The 18323-nt window shown below is 44.4% G+C and overlaps 1 protein-coding gene across 2 annotated transcripts; it reads right to left on the bottom strand.

The window, feature by feature from the left end:
- Window positions 1–762: 762 nt before the first annotated feature.
- SNX5 (sorting nexin 5) lies at window positions 763–18297 on the bottom strand. Of its 2 annotated transcripts, none has more exons than XM_055816216.1 (13): window positions 18142–18297; window positions 9216–9320; window positions 8614–8724; window positions 7918–8039; window positions 7471–7594; window positions 6710–6805; window positions 5734–5839; window positions 5579–5654; window positions 4678–4717; window positions 4500–4586; window positions 3250–3409; window positions 2411–2496; window positions 763–1329 (listed from the first exon to the last, which is right to left on the bottom strand). In XM_055816216.1, the coding sequence occupies exons 1-13, from the start codon at window positions 18172–18174 to the stop codon at window positions 1282–1284; spliced, it is 1194 nt and encodes a 397-aa protein (XP_055672191.1). In that variant the 5' UTR covers window positions 18175–18297; the 3' UTR covers window positions 763–1281. The 2 variants fall into 2 exon arrangements, with proteins under 2 accessions (XP_055672191.1, XP_013151603.2); XM_013296149.3 differs by lacking the exon at window positions 18142–18297 and adding an exon at window positions 17206–17333.
- Between the last annotated feature and the right edge of the window lie 26 nt (window positions 18298–18323).

The raw sequence follows: 18323 nt of genomic DNA, 5'->3' as shown, positions 1-18323 counted from the left end.
TAAGAACTGCTCTGTTTTCATGAGGTACCAAAAAGAAAAAGCAACAGGTCACCAAAGAGTAAACTACCAAACAATCCTTAGATACTGCCACTGAGCTGCCCATTCTTAGAGCTTCTGATTAAAGATGCTTCAGGCAGTCTGCTCAGACCATAGCCACATAGCCTACTTTGCTTAATTTCTTGTGACTAAACTTCTAATCATGTGCAAGGCTCAGTACTCACTCAGAAAGCTGCCTTTAGAAGGGTATGGCTCACTGACCTATACCCACATACACCAAACGATAGCCAGCCTGTAGAATGATGACCCTAGGGTTTATATGCTGAGTTGCCTCAGCTATGGCAGTGTACGCCGAGTTTAAAGTCTTCTTACAGAAGACTGGCTAGGGCTGTGCTTCCAGAATCCCTGAAGGTTTAAACAGCCTTCTGTTGCTAGCAGGAGGTATATAAAGATTGACAAAATATGACACATTGTAAATAGTCTGAAGGAGTCCAAGCGATCTATACATAACAATGCTTTTGAAAGGCTTGGTTTCCTTTGTGTGTAGCATATAAGAAGTAGAAGTTTGAGAGCTACTCAAACAGCAACATGACCCGAAGTCCCCATTTTTCATGTCAACACCCATTTCAAGAACAATCTTAGAGTCAAATATTTATCTCTAGTGCTCTGAATAAAGAGTTCCAGGTGATGAGTAACTTGTGATAGTTCTGTGCCTGAAACCTGTTTGTCATTTTACATCCCACACAAAGTCTTCCCATACAACAGTTGTTGTATCAGACATCTTTATTTAATGTATTGCCCAAGTGTACAAATACTGCATGTAGTTATAGAAATTCAAAATATATTTTGGTAGAAATCTGACTGGGAAGTGGAATGTTAAGATATTTACTTTATAAAGTCACTATACTTATAGAAGTCACTCCCACTTGCAAGTTTTAAATATATTAGGGCTATGAAGAGACAGATTACTTTATGATCCTGAAAAAAGTTCTTCTTGAAAAACATTTTCTGCTAGATGAAGTCAGTCAGCAGCTAATTGATTTCTTACATTTGACTCATTTTGAGTTAGCCAACAGGATGTTAGCTACATCCAGACAATACATACACAATTCAGCTCTCATTTATACCAAGAAAGTCAATGTATCGCTATCAACATATTTAAGTATTAGTCAAACAGAATCTCAGTGACAATATTTATTTTAAGCTAATGAAGTCAAACCAATAAGTTGCCCCTGGCCATTGAGTGCAATTGATGCTTTTTTCACATTTTCAGAATAAGGCGTCTTAGTTCTTGAACAAGTCAATACAGCTTTGCAGGAGAGAGACATTGTTCTGAAAAGGAAGAGAATTAGATTCAGCTAAGTATGACTGATAATTTAAATCCTGCCTTCCACAACAAAGTAGCTTCCAAAATAGTAGCTCCATCCCAGGATTCTGTAGCCCAAGACATTGCTAAAGAGCTTATATTGCAAAGACAAGCATTCAAGCCGTAAAGCATCAAAACTAGATCATACAGTCCAATCTACCTCTTCCTGCAGGCTTGCAGCCAGGACTCATTTTGTGGGAAGGACAGAGGAAAGAGACAGTAGTAAGTTTTGGGTTTTTGGGGTTGTTTGTTTTTGTGTTGTTGTTTTTTTTTTTTTTTAAGTGAGCCAAACTGAGCAGTATTGTCAGGCCTTTCATATGTCACATTCAAGCTCAGTACCAAAGTAGCTACCTGCGATGAAGTCCAGAGCTCTCAGGGAGTGGGAAATTACACTTTCCTTCTTCAAAAGAAGCTGAGGATGCACAGTTACCTCTCAAGTCTTTCTGCTTTGTTCTCCTTGGCACTAAATTAACAGACCCTGTAACCTGTGTACACTTTCCTGGATTAAGCTGGCAGTACATGGGGTGGTCTCTGCAGCCTACTTCAAGCCTGCTCCGTAAAGCGTGGCAGAGGCTGCTACAAAGCCAGTGTCCCCCTTCACTGACCAGCCAAGGGGGAAGGGTTGACAGCTAGATCACAAGCTGCAGGATGTGCTCTCACAGCACTCAAGAACACTTGAATCAGCAGCTGTGTCTAGATGCAGAAGAGATCACACCCCACAGATGAGGCTGCTGATGGGAAGTTAGGTGACCTGCTGTGTACTACCTGCAAAACTTCTTACTTGCAGTGCAATAGGCTGGTGTACTAAGAGCGACAGGTTGAGACCTGCTCTGTGCATGAAGTCTGTTAAGACTGTCAGCATTTGTTCTTTGTATGAACTACATCTACAGTTTTTTACTTCCTTTCCTTCCCCTCTTCAGATCTCAGCTGAAGAGCCCAGCCATTCTATTTTGCACTTTCTAGTTTTAAAGGGAACCCAGCAAACCCTCCAAGTTACACCTTACTCACTTCTCTCAAGCTAAGCCTGTTAAATTCCAAAAAACACACCTTTGCATGTTTTATTTCCAGTTCTGCCATTTCAATTAGGTTTTTTCGGAATGCTGCTATTCTCTTCTGTTTGAAGCTCATCAGCTCTGTAGGGAAGAATGAACAAACAAAGATAAGACAGACATACAAAGTGTGACTGAAGTTTCAGTAACGCCCCTTATGTTTCATGAGTTCTGTTGTACAGCTCCAGTTGCAGTATTCGACTAGAAAAAGGTTCAAAAGTTACACCTTGCTGTTCCTAGCCAGAAATGCATTCATCACACAGCACTGACATCTCTGTGAGGAAACAGACAGCTTGTCTAAGACAGAAAGGTTTTATAGGAAGACAACTGGAATAAAACAGAAGCAAGCCACACAAGCTCTGAGATCACAGAACATTTAAAAAACCAAGAACACCAAAAATGTGTACCATGAAAGTATGTTTCCTCTGTTCTGTACTGTCCAAAGGCATCTACTAAGAACCAGTGTTTGAAACTCTGAATGAGGCACTCAGCTGTACTGGGACAGAGTAAAAGCCTGTTTGCACAGTTCTAATTGAGATAATCAGAAGCCTGAGTAGTTACCTTCTGGTGGAGGCTCAGAACAAAAGTTTAGTCTGGAAAGCAAGTACCAAGGGCTTTTAATTAAGATTTGTCTTGTACTGACACTGCTCTGGCTTTAGACAATCATTCTTAAAAATATTTAGCTGCATTAATTTTACAGGCATCTGTACTGCCCTTGGTATGTCCAGACTACTTGCTTCAGGAGTGTTCAGAAGCTTTCAGTAGCTGAAGGTCAGATGGAAGCTTGGACTGTATTAAGATCTCCCTTCAGCACAAATACAGCAAAGCTTTGTTTACCTTGTTTTGCAGATTCAGAAATCTTTTCAAACTTCTGACAACAATCCTGTTGATGTGCCTCAGCCAGCCTCACATCCTTGCTCTTCAGTCTGGCTTTATCTAGAGCTTTGTTTGAGTTTTCATAGTCAACAAGAGCCCTTGTACGTCTGTACAGAAGATCCTGAAAACAGACAGGAATAGTGCATCAAAACTTTTAAGAGGACCACTTCCCGAACTGAGGTTACAGCTACCTTAGCAGCAGCAGGTTTCAATTCTTTCAGCACCAGATTCTGATCCTTCCAACAAGCTATTATAATCTGCTATGCTCTTAGCACAGCAACAGGAGCGTTTCACCAGTGCAGCATCAAGTTTTCAGGAGAGCCACTCATGCCTTAGTCAAGGAAGTCTGAGGGCTACTGTAGGCATCACTTCTTCCCTAAAAGTAGCTTTATCCTTCTGTAAGGCAGGCCTCTCCATTAAGGAGGAACAGCACTTTCTGAATTCCCTCAGTCTGCTTCTAGGAATACACTATCATTTCATTTGTTGGTGATCTGACAGTTTGACTGAAGCACTACACAAACCTAGACACAAGCAGCAGTATAGGTCTCAGCACCAGTTCTCTTCCAATTTAACAGCAGTATAGTCCCGATATCTGAATAGCAGTAGATTGCACAGAGCCTGTAGTGAATGTTCCAGGGTACGTGACATTAGAGGTACGATACCATATGAAGAGGCTCATCAGTTTTATACCTAGAAACCATTTCTCAGCATAGTCACCCCCTTGCCAAGTATTGATTAGAAAAGAGTTGCTGGCAAGGCTTTGTCAGTCACATCAATCTATCAAACCGCTCTTGGAAGTCCAGACTCCAGCAGCCTTCCCAGGTTACTGTACATTCATGATTAAGTACTTAATCAGTGGGGATTTACTTCAGGATTTTTAGTTATCACTGGGTTTACTGAGAAGTCATGAGTACTCAGGCAGGGGAAGGGTTAGCACACTGCTGCAGACTCAGATTCAGTTTGCTCTAACTTACTGAAATGTTAAAGAGTTCTTCCTCTCTACCCGTACAAAAACTGGTTGGCCATCTTAAGCAGGCCTTCTGTAAGTGGGCTGGGACACAGCTAGCCAACATACAGTTTCTAAGCCACAGCAGAATATAGGAGTGACACATCTTAGGCAAAACAAGGGTCCACTTTCTTATCTTAAAGCACAAAGAATACCATCAGTGAGCCATAAAGATCTAAGCTTCAAGAAAGAAAACCATTCTCACCTTAGCAGCTTCTATATTGAGCATGTAGTATCTCAATAGTTCTGAGAGCTTTAAGTCTTCGTCAGACGAAACTCTACTCTCTACCTTCTGCAGAAGAGATCAGATAGTTGGTATGTAACAGGAAACAGCAACATCCAGATACACAGATTCTTTCCCCACTCCCCAGAGCTTCTCTTACCCTGAGTTTCTCAAACAGCTCAGCAACTTTCAACAAGTACCTAGCAGGGGGGGAAAAAAAAAAAGCAAGCATAAATAAGTTTTAGATAGTTCTTAGCCTGATAAATGCTGGCATCAATTGGCAGAAAACCAAATAGCTTGAGGCCGGAGTTCACTCCCACATACAGATCCAGACAAGGGCTTGACAAGAACTCTGGTTTAAGCGAAGACCTAAACAAAAGGTTCAGTAGAAGAGATGCTGGATCCCAGCCTAACAGACTAGTACAGTTGAGCAGCTAGACACCATTTAAAGTAACTACACTGATCTCTAGAGCGTAAGGATCTTGTGGAGAATTTCCCCTACAATACCCTCCAGAGGGATGAACAGCCTTGCTCATGCAGCTAAATACTCTGTTTTAACAAAGTCTTGGTGAATTGATAACAAAGTTCAGAGAGGTGGAAGAATTCACCTCAGAAAAGGTGACTAGTTTTCCATGGCTTAAAAAACCCACACCATTCTGGAATTTCCAAGGTCCAGAACATACACTAGGCCTGTATTCTAATGTGCTGTTGAATACAAGCACAGTTTAACACAGATGCATAAACCCTTTCTCCCATATTCTCTGGGAGTTTGTGACCTGAAGAAAAATTCAAGGAAACTTCTGCTTAGAAGGAGCTTTGATGACCAGCACAGTTCAGCTCTAGGGCACAACTGGCAAAAAAGATCAGCCAGTTAAAAGCTGGATGCAATTGATAGTTTTAGGTCTGATGCATCACAAGCACCAAAGGAAGGGAAGTTTCAGTGCCATTTTCTTGCAACTCAAGAAACTCAAACTGGCTATGACTCAACCCCTTGGATTTTACAGAAGGAACTTAATATTCCCAGACTCAGGATATGTTTATGAACGGTTAGAATTGCTTACTTTTTGATAACTGTAGGTTCTTCTAATGCCAGGCTGTTCAAGCAAGCTGAAGTATAAATATAGTCATCTGCAACATCTACAAGAACAAGACAAAATTTTCAGGCTTAAATCAGCAAGACTACGAGATCATTAGAAAGGTCTTTGAAAATATTTACTTTTATGAGATCTTGTCATCTTATCTGCTTTTGCACATGCATCCTTTATTCTGTTGTAGTAGTTTATAAGAAAAGCCTTCTCTTGCTCAAAAAAGTCTTCTACTTCCTGAAAGAGAGTAGGACCTGTTAAGTCAGTTACATTATACAGAATACAACCTCTTCGCTATTTTGGGAAGGGCCAAAGACATAACCATAGCCACCTGAGCATTATGTCTATTGATCTCCATTAAAGAACAGAATTCAAGACAAGATCCTGAGTCAAGAGTTCAACAAACCAAGCTGTCTGGCAAGTGCTTTTTTCACAATGAAGTGAAGATGGACTTGACATCCAGCTGTTCAATGTAGCTGGTTGTCTGAAGCAGCCACTAAATTGGCACCAGACAGCCCTTAGGACTATCAGCTGCTGAAATTTTATTTCCCAGGCCTGCTCCAACACAGTGGCTAAGCAGTAAGCAGTTTACAAGCTTGCTTCACATCTGCAAATGTCACATGTACTGTAACGTTTCATGACATTGTGTTTAGGACAGCAAATCTATTTGAAAGAGCTACCATGGCAACATGATAGAAAAAGCTCAAGCTGGACCATTTACAGGAGCCTTTGGTATTTGATCTCATCTAGTGCAAGCAGAAACACATAAATCATGTCTGTTCAGAGCTCCAGAGTAGACGAAACCCACAAGCACATTTGCTGTGTAATCCTTTCCTCCCCACCAGTACTGGGTGTTAAGGCAACTCTTCTGCATCCACCAGAAACTTTCAATATACACTTAAATCTTTAACAGCCTATAGCTCCAATGTCTTATTTCTACAGGAGTCAACATTAATATAGACTACTCCACCCAAGCTGGGACATCATTAACAAGGGTTAGTAACTGAGCCCCACACGCTTGAAGCTTGAAGCAGACATACCTAACTTCCCCAGAGCAGGAAACAAGAAGCATCAAAATTAGGGTAAGAGGTAAATCAACTACCTCACCTTGACTCCAGAGAAGAGGACTTCATCAGCACTCTTTACCACACTTTTTAAAAAGCCACCAAACACCTCTTTCGTATTTTTCCTCCGAACACTCAGCTGCAACAGAGAGGCCAAGACAGCTTTAACATTACACCAAGGGGGAAAAGGGACTATTTTGACACTTGCAGTGTAGCAACATCATTTATATTTCACTTATGACAGAGCAGGCTGATTTCCAAGCTCTTGATAATACCTGTATAAAGATGGATCACGTAACAAATGGCTTGACTAATAGTCAAGCCATTTGTTACATGATAGTAATAGTACAGAATAGAATAGTTCAACTGTTCTGCACCACAGATTTTTCCCATTCCCAGAAACAGCTCAGTTTCTCCTCACACATCTTGGATCAGCATCTATCACTCATAATTAGGTATAACACAACAGATGCAGTACTAGCTTCAATACACCTCCATTCTTCTGTTTTAGGATGACGCAGCACACAGCACAGGTACACCTGAATACACTGGCTCCTTAGATAAAGGCATATAAAGTTGGCTTCCTAACCAACTTGACTAGGATTAAGAAATACTGATATTTGTAGCAGGAAAAGGTCTAAAGGTCAGGCTTTCATCCTTCAATCATCTCACAGAAGTACTGGCAGTATTTTCTTGCTGATGATGCACAGATTTACACAGCATTCTGACTGTGCCCAGAAAAAAGTGACAGCACTCCTAACATCTTGCCTCACTTAAAGGAGAGGAAAAAAAAGCACGCCTTACATCCTGGTCATACTCCAGGAAAACATGAAAATTGCGATCTTTGTTCAGCACAGGATGAGAAGAAATCCGCTGAAGGAAGATTTCATGTGATGATACAGTCTTCTTGAAGACAGCGAGGTATTCACTGAAAGGAAAGAACAGACCAAGATCCTCACTTGTACTGCCTTCTTCAATACACAAAGAATTGCTTTAAGTTGATCCAGTGAAAATATTCACCAGCTTCTGAAATAGCTAGCTAGTGATAGAAAAGCTATTTTCAATCTCTTTAGCTAGTAAGTTTTCCAGTTTGAAAGCTTTTGGCAGCTCCCCAGCTCCAGGATTTTAAAAATTATGCAGCAGCAGACACCTTCAAAACAGTCACACCCAAGATCAGTTATCACCAAATAAATTGCTCTCCCAGGAGGCTTCTCTAAGTGCAGCTTTTGCCAGTAGACTCATTCTACTTACGCTTCTAGCTCTTGCTTCATTTTGGCAAACTCTTCTTTTGTCATAGACACTTCTCCTTCCCCTAGTTTCTGCATCTTCTCTCTGGGACCATCAAAGTCAGGCTTTGAAGGTGCTGGAGGTATCTAGCCAAGGAATTGGTTAGTGATAGATGCTAGCAAATAAAGTTTTCCAAAATTACTTCTAGCCTTCTCTGGAAGGAGGCCCTTTTGCCTGGGTCATGGCAAGCCACCAAGGCTCTGCACTCAGGAATTCGAGGCATGCTGATGTCTAGGTCCCTGCTTGCCCCTCCCAGCTCTGTGCTACCCCTGCCCCAGGAGGGAAAGCCATCAAAAGGAACAGCCTCTATAATCCACCCCAAAGCCAGCCATCTTCTGTGGCCCACGGGGCTTCCTAAAGAATCATGACGGGAAGGACAGACTGTATTTTACAGCATTTCCTTGTGTCATCTTCAGGCAGATATGAATACCACTGTAGAGTCAGAGACTCTCAGAGCATCAAGCTTTTTTTGCTGCTCCAAGCTACATGGAAAGTTAACATACCACTCAAGGTGTTTGGGAATTAAGGCAAAAGGAACCATAGGGGAATACTCAAGTCACAAAACTCTAGTAACATTGGTAAAGCAGACTTCAGCTCTAACTAGTATGTGCTTTAAATTACTGTAGTGTTTCAGAATTACATTTTTTAGGAAGTACTTACAATAAGTCCTGCATACTCTTCAGTTTCGGTGAGCGTATCATGCAGCCACACAAAGTCTTCATGCTGCCTTGTAACTGAAAACTCAGAGCTTTGAAAAGCTGGCAGTGTAGTCTGGAAGAGAAGATATAGAAGGCCTACTGTTTTGTAAATTAGTGCTTTTAGAAACAGTTCTGTCCATTTCCAAAGGAAGCTATTTTGCCTAGTAAGAGCCTTGCCTACTCTCTTTTAGCTGAGCTGGCACTCATTCCGCAAGCCATACCAGCAAGGAGACTATTTAAAGAAAAGGCACTGTTGTGGAACAGCATTTATGCAGTTTATTTTGTGAAGTTTCACAGTAGCTGGTTTCCCCACTCCTACTCCCCAGCCTTCTGGTGTCAAGCTAGGATTCCTTTGCAAAGACAATCTAGTGTATCAGCTACCTTGCCTCTATTTAGAGCGTTCACATCTTCAGAAATCTGAAGTTTCTGCATAAATATACACCCGCAGGCCACATTCAAGTGGAAAATTTCCGTCATTGCCAAGTTCATCTTTAGAGATAATTGTAAATACACATATTACAGTCATAACATTTATGAAGACCTCTTTCTATACCATGATCTTACCTTTGTATGCACAGTGAACTTGACTCTGTCCTTTTCACTTAGGGCATCAGGTATATCAATTTGGAGAGAAGGATCAACGTTCAGGTCTACAGATACAGACCTCAGCTGCAACAGAATTCACAGTATAAGCCTTGGTCAATCATCCTCCTTCCAGTATTTCTCCAGCTTGTTTACTTGGAGCACACCAAGCCAAAGCCTATTACACCATTTAGAAGACAGCAACAACCCGACAAGTTCTCTCTTCATTATCCTGTGCTGCCAAAATAATGTGGCAGAACAGCTCCTAAGGGCCTAGCCTTATGATCCGTTTCCTCACCCTCCAACCTAAGAGCTGCTTTAATGCAAGGTGAGAAGAATTAAGTGCTTCTATTTCTCACAAACAGCAAGCCATAGACAAGAGCCTGATGCTTCCTCACAAGGCTTGGATTGGTCAACAGTACACTCCAATCTCCCAGAACTACTGCACATGTTCCAGTAGCTGTTCTGACAGCTGCAGAGGCTACATTCTCTCTGATCCTGGGGAAAAGTGGGGCATGAAGCCTCCTTAGGCTCCCACAGAGTCTAAAAGCCAACTGTTTGCCAGAAACAGGACAAAACCCAAGAACACTGTGGCACCATCACTGCATCTGTTTAATCCTATTTTCAGAATACCTGGTATCATATTATTCATTGCTTCTAGAATGCACATTTGCTGTTAAAGAAAGCCCCAATAAGCTGGTACAAAAACTAGCCTCAAAGATATCCGAGTTTTGTTTTACAGAAAGCTATTTACTGCTTGTAACTGCAAGTCTCTTCCGCTCCTAAAGTCAGGTTTTGTCTGTCCTACCCTTTCTAGACAGAGCTTTGTGCCTGCCAACATTTTAGTGCTATTTGTTTCTACTCAGAGCAGCTATTCAGGTTTCTGAGCACACTGTGTGAGGCACCCTTTACAGGAGACCTCAGAGCCTACCAGGTTCAATAAAGACCAGACTTGCCTTCCCAGTGCTTCAGGTAGGCCTTAGAGCCAGCATCTTCCTTTGGGGACTCATTTCCTCATTCCAACAGCCCACCCCCAGAACATAATTTCAACCATACTCAAACTTTTCTAGAGCGGTGGAATAGCATTCTCAGTTGAAGATGCTCTAGGTTACACACCACTAACACCCTCAAGTCATAGTCCTACTGGAATTCCTTGCAAGGACAGAGCTTTCTGACTCTGAGCCAGCAAGGCCTTGGTGCTCAGCCTGCCACCCTGTTCTAGGAAGCGGCCAGGTTGCCCTCATGGGTGGTAACATTCAGCATAGCCACCAGCTCATGTCTCCCTCCAGTTGACAACCTGAATTTCCTTTACCAAGTCATAGTTCACTGCTTGTACCCAACCATTGAGGACAAATGGCTTCAATTCTCTACATGACCTCAGAAGTAAACAAAAAAGTTTAGGCATACCCAGCATAGATTACTAAGGTTCACACATACATGGATGTGCTTGAGGTATGTACTGGATGTATTTAGATACCCTGAATAGACTTTTACAAGCTGTTAGATGCTGGTGATCAGCAGCTTCAGTCAGTCATCTGTACTTCAGAAGCGTGCAGAAACCTGAGCCTATCACATCATGGTGGTTCCTGTGCCATGAAGCCTGTGTTCTGAGAAGCCCTCCCTTCAGTGCTGCAGCATAAGCTCAAAATAAAAATGGTTTGTTAAGTGAGAAACTGCCAGAGATCAAGGCCACAACACAGGAAGTTTGCCGAAGAGTGACCAGAGCCAGGCTGAATCCTAAGGTTATTCTTCAGAAGTAATTCCAAATACCTTCTCAGGAAACAAGCTAGAGAACCAGGCCATGACTGATGGTGTTTCACCACCCTGCAGCACACTAGTACACAGACCCCACCAGCCAGGAGCTTGCCCCTACTACCTGCTAAGCACGGGTTTCAGCATCAAAGCCTCTAAGCAAACTGTGCCAGACAGCATCCGAGCAATCCTGTCACATCACAGACAGCTTGAACACTGCCTTAAGTTCCTGTAAAGCTGCATAAGAACTGTTCAGAGGTTGCCCTTTATAAGATGAAGCTTTGCTTCCAAAAGATTTGAAAGCTCCCTCCCCCTAGTCTGGCCATCTGTGTACTGCAGCCCAGATCTGGTAGATGACAAGTCTCTCTGGCTACCTGCAGAGGACACAGCTGTCAGGCTAGCATGTATTTGCCTCTACCCAGCCTGCCCCTGCCTACACTCCCACTACCACTGATGTCTACTGTCATCTATGATTAGGCTCGCATACATAAATGAGGAGTACCCTCATCCTTCCAGCCACACTAAAAAGACTTCCATCCGCTGCATACCAGCTGTTAGCTAGAGTTAGAAGGAGCTAGGTAAGAGACATCTTTTTAAGCCTTATGACTATGGAAGGGCCTTGTACGCAGCACACTGAGCTTACCATTCTGAGTTCTGTGGGACAGGAGGCTTTTATCCCATCCTGGGTATTGCCTTTGCAACAAGCAAGAGTGTTCAGGTTAGAGCTATGCCCTGGAACACAGCTCCTAGCAGTCCCAGCACTGCTCACATCCAAGTGGACATGGTGGGGCTCCAAACACTACAGGGGCTCCAACAGTACAGTCATTTCTCTCCAGTCACCCCATGGGACAGATTATTCCCCTACAGGCCTGTGACTCTGGTACTTGCTAGGAAGACACAGACCATACAGCACAAAGGTACATGGTTCCAAGGTCACCGACACTGGTTTAGGCAGGAGCTGCCCCATTCAAGCACTAGAGGAAGCACAGGCCACCATTCAGATACTAGTTTCACTTGGAGCACAGCTTGTCGTGTGTTGCCAGCTGAATGAGGCAAGTTGGTCAGTGTTTCCCAGCCAGATAACACTAGCAGCCAAAGCAGTGAGATGCAGACCCCAGTGTTTTGCATCCTGCTTACTTATCTTTACTGTCCAAACAGGATCAGCAGTGCTAACAATATGAACTGCTGAGTCTGGAAAGTATGATAAGCCAAAGGAAACTGCTTCCTCCCAGCTAAACTAAGGAAAGGATTACACAAATCAGCCAGTCCTGAATTTGTGAACTTTCTTATTAAGTCTTGCAGAGAAAGTAACCCATGATCAGATGCCGCCTGCACACTCCCTCATGCCTAGCAGTTGCCTGCAAAAGAGACAAGCAGATATAGACACAAAATGGTATTGCTTTGTCAGATTAAAGCAATTCAAGTGTCACAGGCGCTTCTCGGCTGCACTAGCACCATGACCTGCAGAGGCAAAGCAGCAAGAACATACAACCTACAGCTTCAACAAACCCCAGAAATGCTACTGCAGGAAAGCTTGCTGCCCCAGCTGGGCCTTCCTTAAAAAGAAGGAACTGGGAGTCAACAAGCAGCAGTGCTCAGCTATGCGCTCCAGAGCAGTATGTACTATACATATGGCCCAAAGTGGGATACCAGCCCAGACACAGGGCAAGAGTCAAGAACTCCCCTACATGTAGCGGTGGGATTCTGCCCCTCAGGACTACATGAAGCCACTTGCTAAAAAAACCTCTTTTACATCTCCTGCCTTAAACATCTGCTGTATAAGTATAGGCTGGGCCATATACATTAAGGCCACTGCAGGCTCAAACATCAAGCCTCTCACTGTTTGAAGACAGGACAGGATTATCACTCCTACCCTTCAGGAGTCTGCTCTTCAGTGAGGGACCTGGAGCCACATGAAATAGAGGATCATAAAACCTGGTCTACTCTAGTCCTGTGAAGGTCACTGTGGGCTTCTAACTCTAGGCCAGAGACCTTTAGGATTACACAATCATAGCAGCAAGGCTCAGACTACAAAGAGAGTATTCACAGTCTGACTTCAGGAGGACAAAGTGCCTTGTTTCCCTACAGAAAGTGCTGGAGCAGCATTTCTCCACTGAACTGGAGGAAAGAAGCCCCCCTCTTGTTACCACAGCTCTACAAAGCACTACCTCAGTGAGCACCTAAAGTAGATGTTTTACACCAACCTTTCACCTACACAAGCACCTGCTCCTGCAGCATTAGCAGCTCACTGCTCAAGGCATTTCATTCTACCACTCATCCTGCACCCATCCTACAAGGAGGAATGAAGACCAACTTGCTTGTGGTCACATGAAGGCTTGTGCAGAGCAAAGGAATTAAACTTTCATCTCCAGCCCCCAGGCTTCTTCCTGTATCACAGCAGGCACCCCACCTAAGGCCTTCCCAGGAAACCACTCCATTTTAGCTCTCTGGCCTGCCATATCTGGCAGCTCCATCATATCTGGAGGCATTTCTCTGCTTGGACATCATTGCTTTTTCCCTGCACTCCAGGCAGTGGGAAAAAGAACTGAGGTTTCTCAATCCCAGTTACTAGAAACCAGTTTGTCACCCCACACCCTCAAGGGGATAATTCAAGATCAGCAACTTGCAAGAGATCATTTCTTCCTTACTTGCAGCACATGCCACAAAGAGCTATAGAGGATGATGACTCTTGAAGCAGCACGGGGGGAAACAGCTGGGTTGGGCTGCAAACTGAAACACTCACCCAAACCCAGCACAGTGCCTCCACTTTGATCTCTCACTTCCCTTTCTCAGAAACAACTTAGAGGCTTCTGGTTTGCCATGACTACAGCAATTGTTACAGCTGCTCTGATGCCTCCCCACTTCTAGGCCGATGCCTCTTCAGTGACTTGTACTGAGATCCCCAGGGCTTCTTGAGGATTCAAGAAAAACTTCTCTTTCTTGAGTAAAGATACTGCCCACCACAACTGTCTGACCTGGAAATTAGAAGACATGAAGCAGAGCCCTCCAGAACAACAATCAGTCATCATATCGATTAACATTTCTAGGCTTCAGGACCAGAAGACTAAAAACAGGTATTATGGTACTAATTAGGACACTGTGATAATCATCTGATCTGGTAGCCCAAGAGATAGCAGAGTGCATTACTGTGACCAATCCAGGTAGCATTTGACAGCACTTTCTTCTATTGCTTGGACATGTTAAAAAAGTAACAAAAAATGTTGGATCATTTTAGTACAATCTGGTGATGACCATCAGCTACCCAGACATAAGTTTTGATCAGGCCTCACCCAGTGCAAATACATCTTCACACTTGCAGGCATTCAGTGGAACGAAATAGTCTCAGCCACTGAAGCTGCCTAGTTCTGTTGAACGGCCTGAACTCCTGCTTTTAAAATTACACCCTTTGCAGTTTGAGCATCAGTTCTAGATGACTCGATGTTACTTCTGCATTCTAACAAAAGAATCTGCCAGTGCAAGCAACAGTATACAACATCTGATTGCTAGGGAAATAAGAATCCATATTTGTTCTCAAAATCAGATTAATCCAGGAGTCTTCCACATAGCTGGGCTCCCAGAGGGAACAAAGCCTTTCCACAAGGATTTACGTGTCACCGAGCTTTCTGCTTACTGTCAGCTAGCTTATAAAAAAACCAACCTACACCACAACTCTTATGATCAACTCCTTGCTGTCATTCAAGCAACAGCCACAAACGAGACTCCAGTAGTAATTCCATCTGCCACTATCCAAAATCCATCACATTTTTTACAGAGCAGTCTTTCTTAGAGCTGTTTAAGTGTTCTCCAGAGAACACTAAAAGATCATGGTGCTTTCTGGCAGTTTATACCAAGTCCTGAGTTCCAGAGGGCCTGGTTTCAACACCCAGGAGTTAACCAACAGTCTTCAGACTATCTGGCATTAGTTGCTGGAACAACACTTCAGTCATATTCATCACAAGTAGCTTAAGTTTCCCTTTAATCAAGATACTAAAAATACATCTGAAAGTATACTACATGCATGCAGCAGTAAAGAACCAATACAAAAGATGCAAAGCTTTGATTTTGCAGCCTTCGTGACAGACTTGATATTAGCTCTCTGACATTCAGCTGAAACAATCCTGAAGTAATCCCAGTTACATATAACGAGGAAAATTGAACCAGCCTTCTTGCGTGCTGCCCTCATGTTGCTATTTATGCTATAGAAAATGCTTTCCCAAATTTACAGCTTCTGACTGTAAAATTAGTGATGCAATGGTTTAATTATTTTGCTTAAAACAAAGATAAAGAGGGAATAACAGCTCAATTTAGTCACACTGAAATGGCTTTCTGCACCAAGCACAGTGCTTGGCAAGTAAGCAGAAAGCAGCCTCTATAGCCAGAGCACCTGTTGCCACTGGGTGTGCAATAAGCTGGCTGTTCACTTAGCTCTCCTGTCAGAAAGATCATCTGCATCACTCTGCAGAAATCAAGTGGTCACACACCTCCTTACAGAGGTAAGGAGCTGTGGGAAGGACACCATCAATGCTCAAGGATCCCACATTCTGAGCAAAAGCTTCTCTAGCTCACCTTGTTCCACCTAACAGCACACAGGACACCTCCATCCAACCCACTGCTTCCTCAGCTCTAGGGGTCAAGCAACTGCTTTGGCAGTGCAGGCTCTATCTACCCTGCTGCAGCGGTCTGCCTGCAGAGCACAGCCTATAGCTAAGCACTTTTAGCCCATATGCCATCTGCACCACAAAGTACGCCCAGGTAAAATGGAAGTTGTGCAACAGAAGCAAACACCTAAGCCATAGTCAGCATCTACAGAATGTTTTGCTGACCTCCTGCAGTGAGGCCAGAGCTGGTGGTAGGGAGTCTCAGCAATGCAGACTCACCATGCCCTCTTCACCTCCCATGGACATGAAATTGTGTCGTTAGCCCAAACTGCTGCACCAGCTTCATGGAGACTATGTCCTTGACAGCACATCATCCAGTCGCTTTCACCTTGCTAGCGGTTCATCTCCTCCCGCAACAAGCAGAAGCAGTTTTCTTGCAAAGGATAAGCAAGATCTGGAAAGTGATGGCCTACTAGAACATGTAGCAGAAGTTGCCCAGCACCAAGAGCCACTGTTCAGGAGTTGTAACAGCAAGTCCCAGGCTATGACACACCATTTTTTCTTCTGCTGACTGTTCTCAGAAAGAGGGGCTACTACATGCACTCTCAGTATTTTGACCTAGAACAGTTTAACTGCAGACTGGAGCCTTTAAAATACCATCAAGCCACTGACATTAAGAAATACCAGGGTATGTGCACAACCTTAGTTTGGCAGTCCCCATACTCTCTTCACTTTCTCAAGTGCTTTTTCCTCCCCATGACAGATTACACCATCTTTCCCACTGCACTTCCAATCACGCTTATCCTACCCTCCCTTCCTCTTCCTACATATCCTGATCCTCTCCTGCTTCATCACCTCAGGGTCAGTTTTCAGTTTATACTTACCAACAATCCCTATTCAAGGTTAATACCTAACGAAGCTTCTTTTATAGGCATAGGCTTTATCTACTAGCTGTGCACAAGTTCCATGTTGCTGTTTCTTTGCCTAAACAGGGACAAGATAGGAGTATTTCTCTCCTCCCTGCTGCTGGTGGAATCTCAAGACAGCCCTGCTACCAAACACAAGCTAGTTAATCTTTGGCCATTGAGCATTAGAGTTTAAAGCTACTCCAGCCCTCACTGTGGGAACATTTTCCCTTCCCCCCCCAATATTCCTGTCTGCTAAGTTAGAAAGGGCACATAAACACTCGGAGCACTACCAGTTGCTGCAAGGCAGTTGATATTTTACCTTCCCCTCCACCCATCACCTGCAGGTCCTGCAAGCCTATACACTGGCACTCAGTATTCTCAAATGGCAGAAACTTTAATACTAATAGTTTCACATGCAGCAGAAATAAGTTGAAGCACTGGGTAATTCACAGCTCAAAGCAAGTAACTAGAAAACAGTTGTTCAACAAGCTTTTGCATGTTCTACTGGATCAGGTTTTTTTAAACTATTCATATGCAAGAGAAGCAAATGAAAAGAGTTAAAGGCAGGTGTGTTTCTAGCCCTCACATCAGTTAACGTACACCTTTCAAAAAGCTGGAAAAAACACAGACTGAAGAGACTTAAGCACCCTTAGCAACTTAAACACAAGTCATATTCCTGCAAGTGAGTTAAGTTTAGTCACAATACAAAACTACCTTCAGGTGCAACAGGATGAAAGTCAAGTGGACAGCTCACAGATTGTTACAGGGCTATCTTGCCTTCTATTCAAGGTGCATGGAGTAGTTATTAAACCAGGTATTTTAAGCCAGGCAGCTTGTCCAACATGAGAAATAATTCCACACTCTGTCTGCATACAAATACATTAATTCAAACAAACACAGCCAGTTCCCAGTTTAGCATTTAGCTTGCATTTCCTCTGAGACCTTGAAAGTCTTAACATCGGGTAACATCTCATACTCCCCCTCAAAGACAAGGCGTAAGCCTCCCCGGCACTCAAATCTTCAACGCTACCAGAGAAAGGAAAACCAAGGCAGCTACTGATGTGACAGCAAAGGGAAAAAGGCATCCCAGCTGAAGTGACAGCTGACAGCCTAACGAACACAGGCCACACACCCAGGAGGCTGGTCCCAGGCACAGCAGGCAGCTGGCCCGCTGGGGAAGAGCGGGTCGGAAGGCCTCGGGCACCGCCGGCACCCCGCGGGGCAGCCCCTGCCTCCGGGCCCCGCTCCAGGGCCCCGCTCCCCACCTGCGCTGCCTCACGGCAGCTACACAGCCCTTCCCTGCTCCCCCTTCCCACCCTGGCTTTAGCTATTCCGTGGTTTGGGGGGTTTACCCCCGTTCCCTCCTTTCTTTAGCCTTCTCTCGGCATCTTCAGGGACAGCACTTCACGCTCCCCCTGGGCGGCTACCCGTCGACCAGGTGCCCTCAGAAGCCCTCGGCCGCAGGAAGCAAGCAGCACGGGGGCTAAGAAAACTAATATTTAAAAACCAAACCCTAAATCGAACAAAACCCCGTCACCGCCCCGGTGCGGCCGGGGGCGGAGCGGGCGGGGAGCCCCCTCGCAGCCCGCGGGACCAGCCCGGCCGTAGCACCGCCGCTCGCCTCAGCCTGACTCGGGCCGCCGCCCTCACCTTGCTCAGCGCGTCCTCCCGGAGCAAAGCCATGTCTCACCAAGCACAACCACCGCTCACCACCCTCCGCGCCACGGCGGGCGCCGCCGCCTCATATAGCCCAGGGCGGAGCCGCGGCCGCCACACGCCCCCAGCGACACACCCCCACCGTCCCGGCAGCCCCCGCGCCGGCCCGGCTCTCG

This window comes from Falco peregrinus, chromosome 11, assembly GCF_023634155.1.
Source record: "Falco peregrinus isolate bFalPer1 chromosome 11, bFalPer1.pri, whole genome shotgun sequence".
Taxonomy (NCBI): Eukaryota; Metazoa; Chordata; class Aves; order Falconiformes; family Falconidae; genus Falco; species Falco peregrinus.
Note: the sequence above shows the minus strand (reverse complement) of the source record. Positions and strands in the feature narration are given on the sequence as shown.

What these genes read in the sequence shown, in the direction of transcription:
- SNX5 (XM_055816216.1), bottom strand. Translation starts at nt 18,174, where the DNA reads ATGGCTTTGCTCCGGGAGGACGCGCTGAGCAAG. An exon ending in GGGAGGACGCGCTGAGCAAG is followed by an intron (nt 9,321 to 18,141) that starts GTGAGGGCGGCG and finishes ATTCTGTTGCAG; the next exon opens with CTGAGGTCTGTATCTGTAGA. An exon ending in TTCTGAATCTGCAAAACAAG is followed by an intron (nt 2,497 to 3,249) that starts GTAAACAAAGCT and finishes TCTTCCCTACAG; the next exon opens with AGCTGATGAGCTTCAAACAG.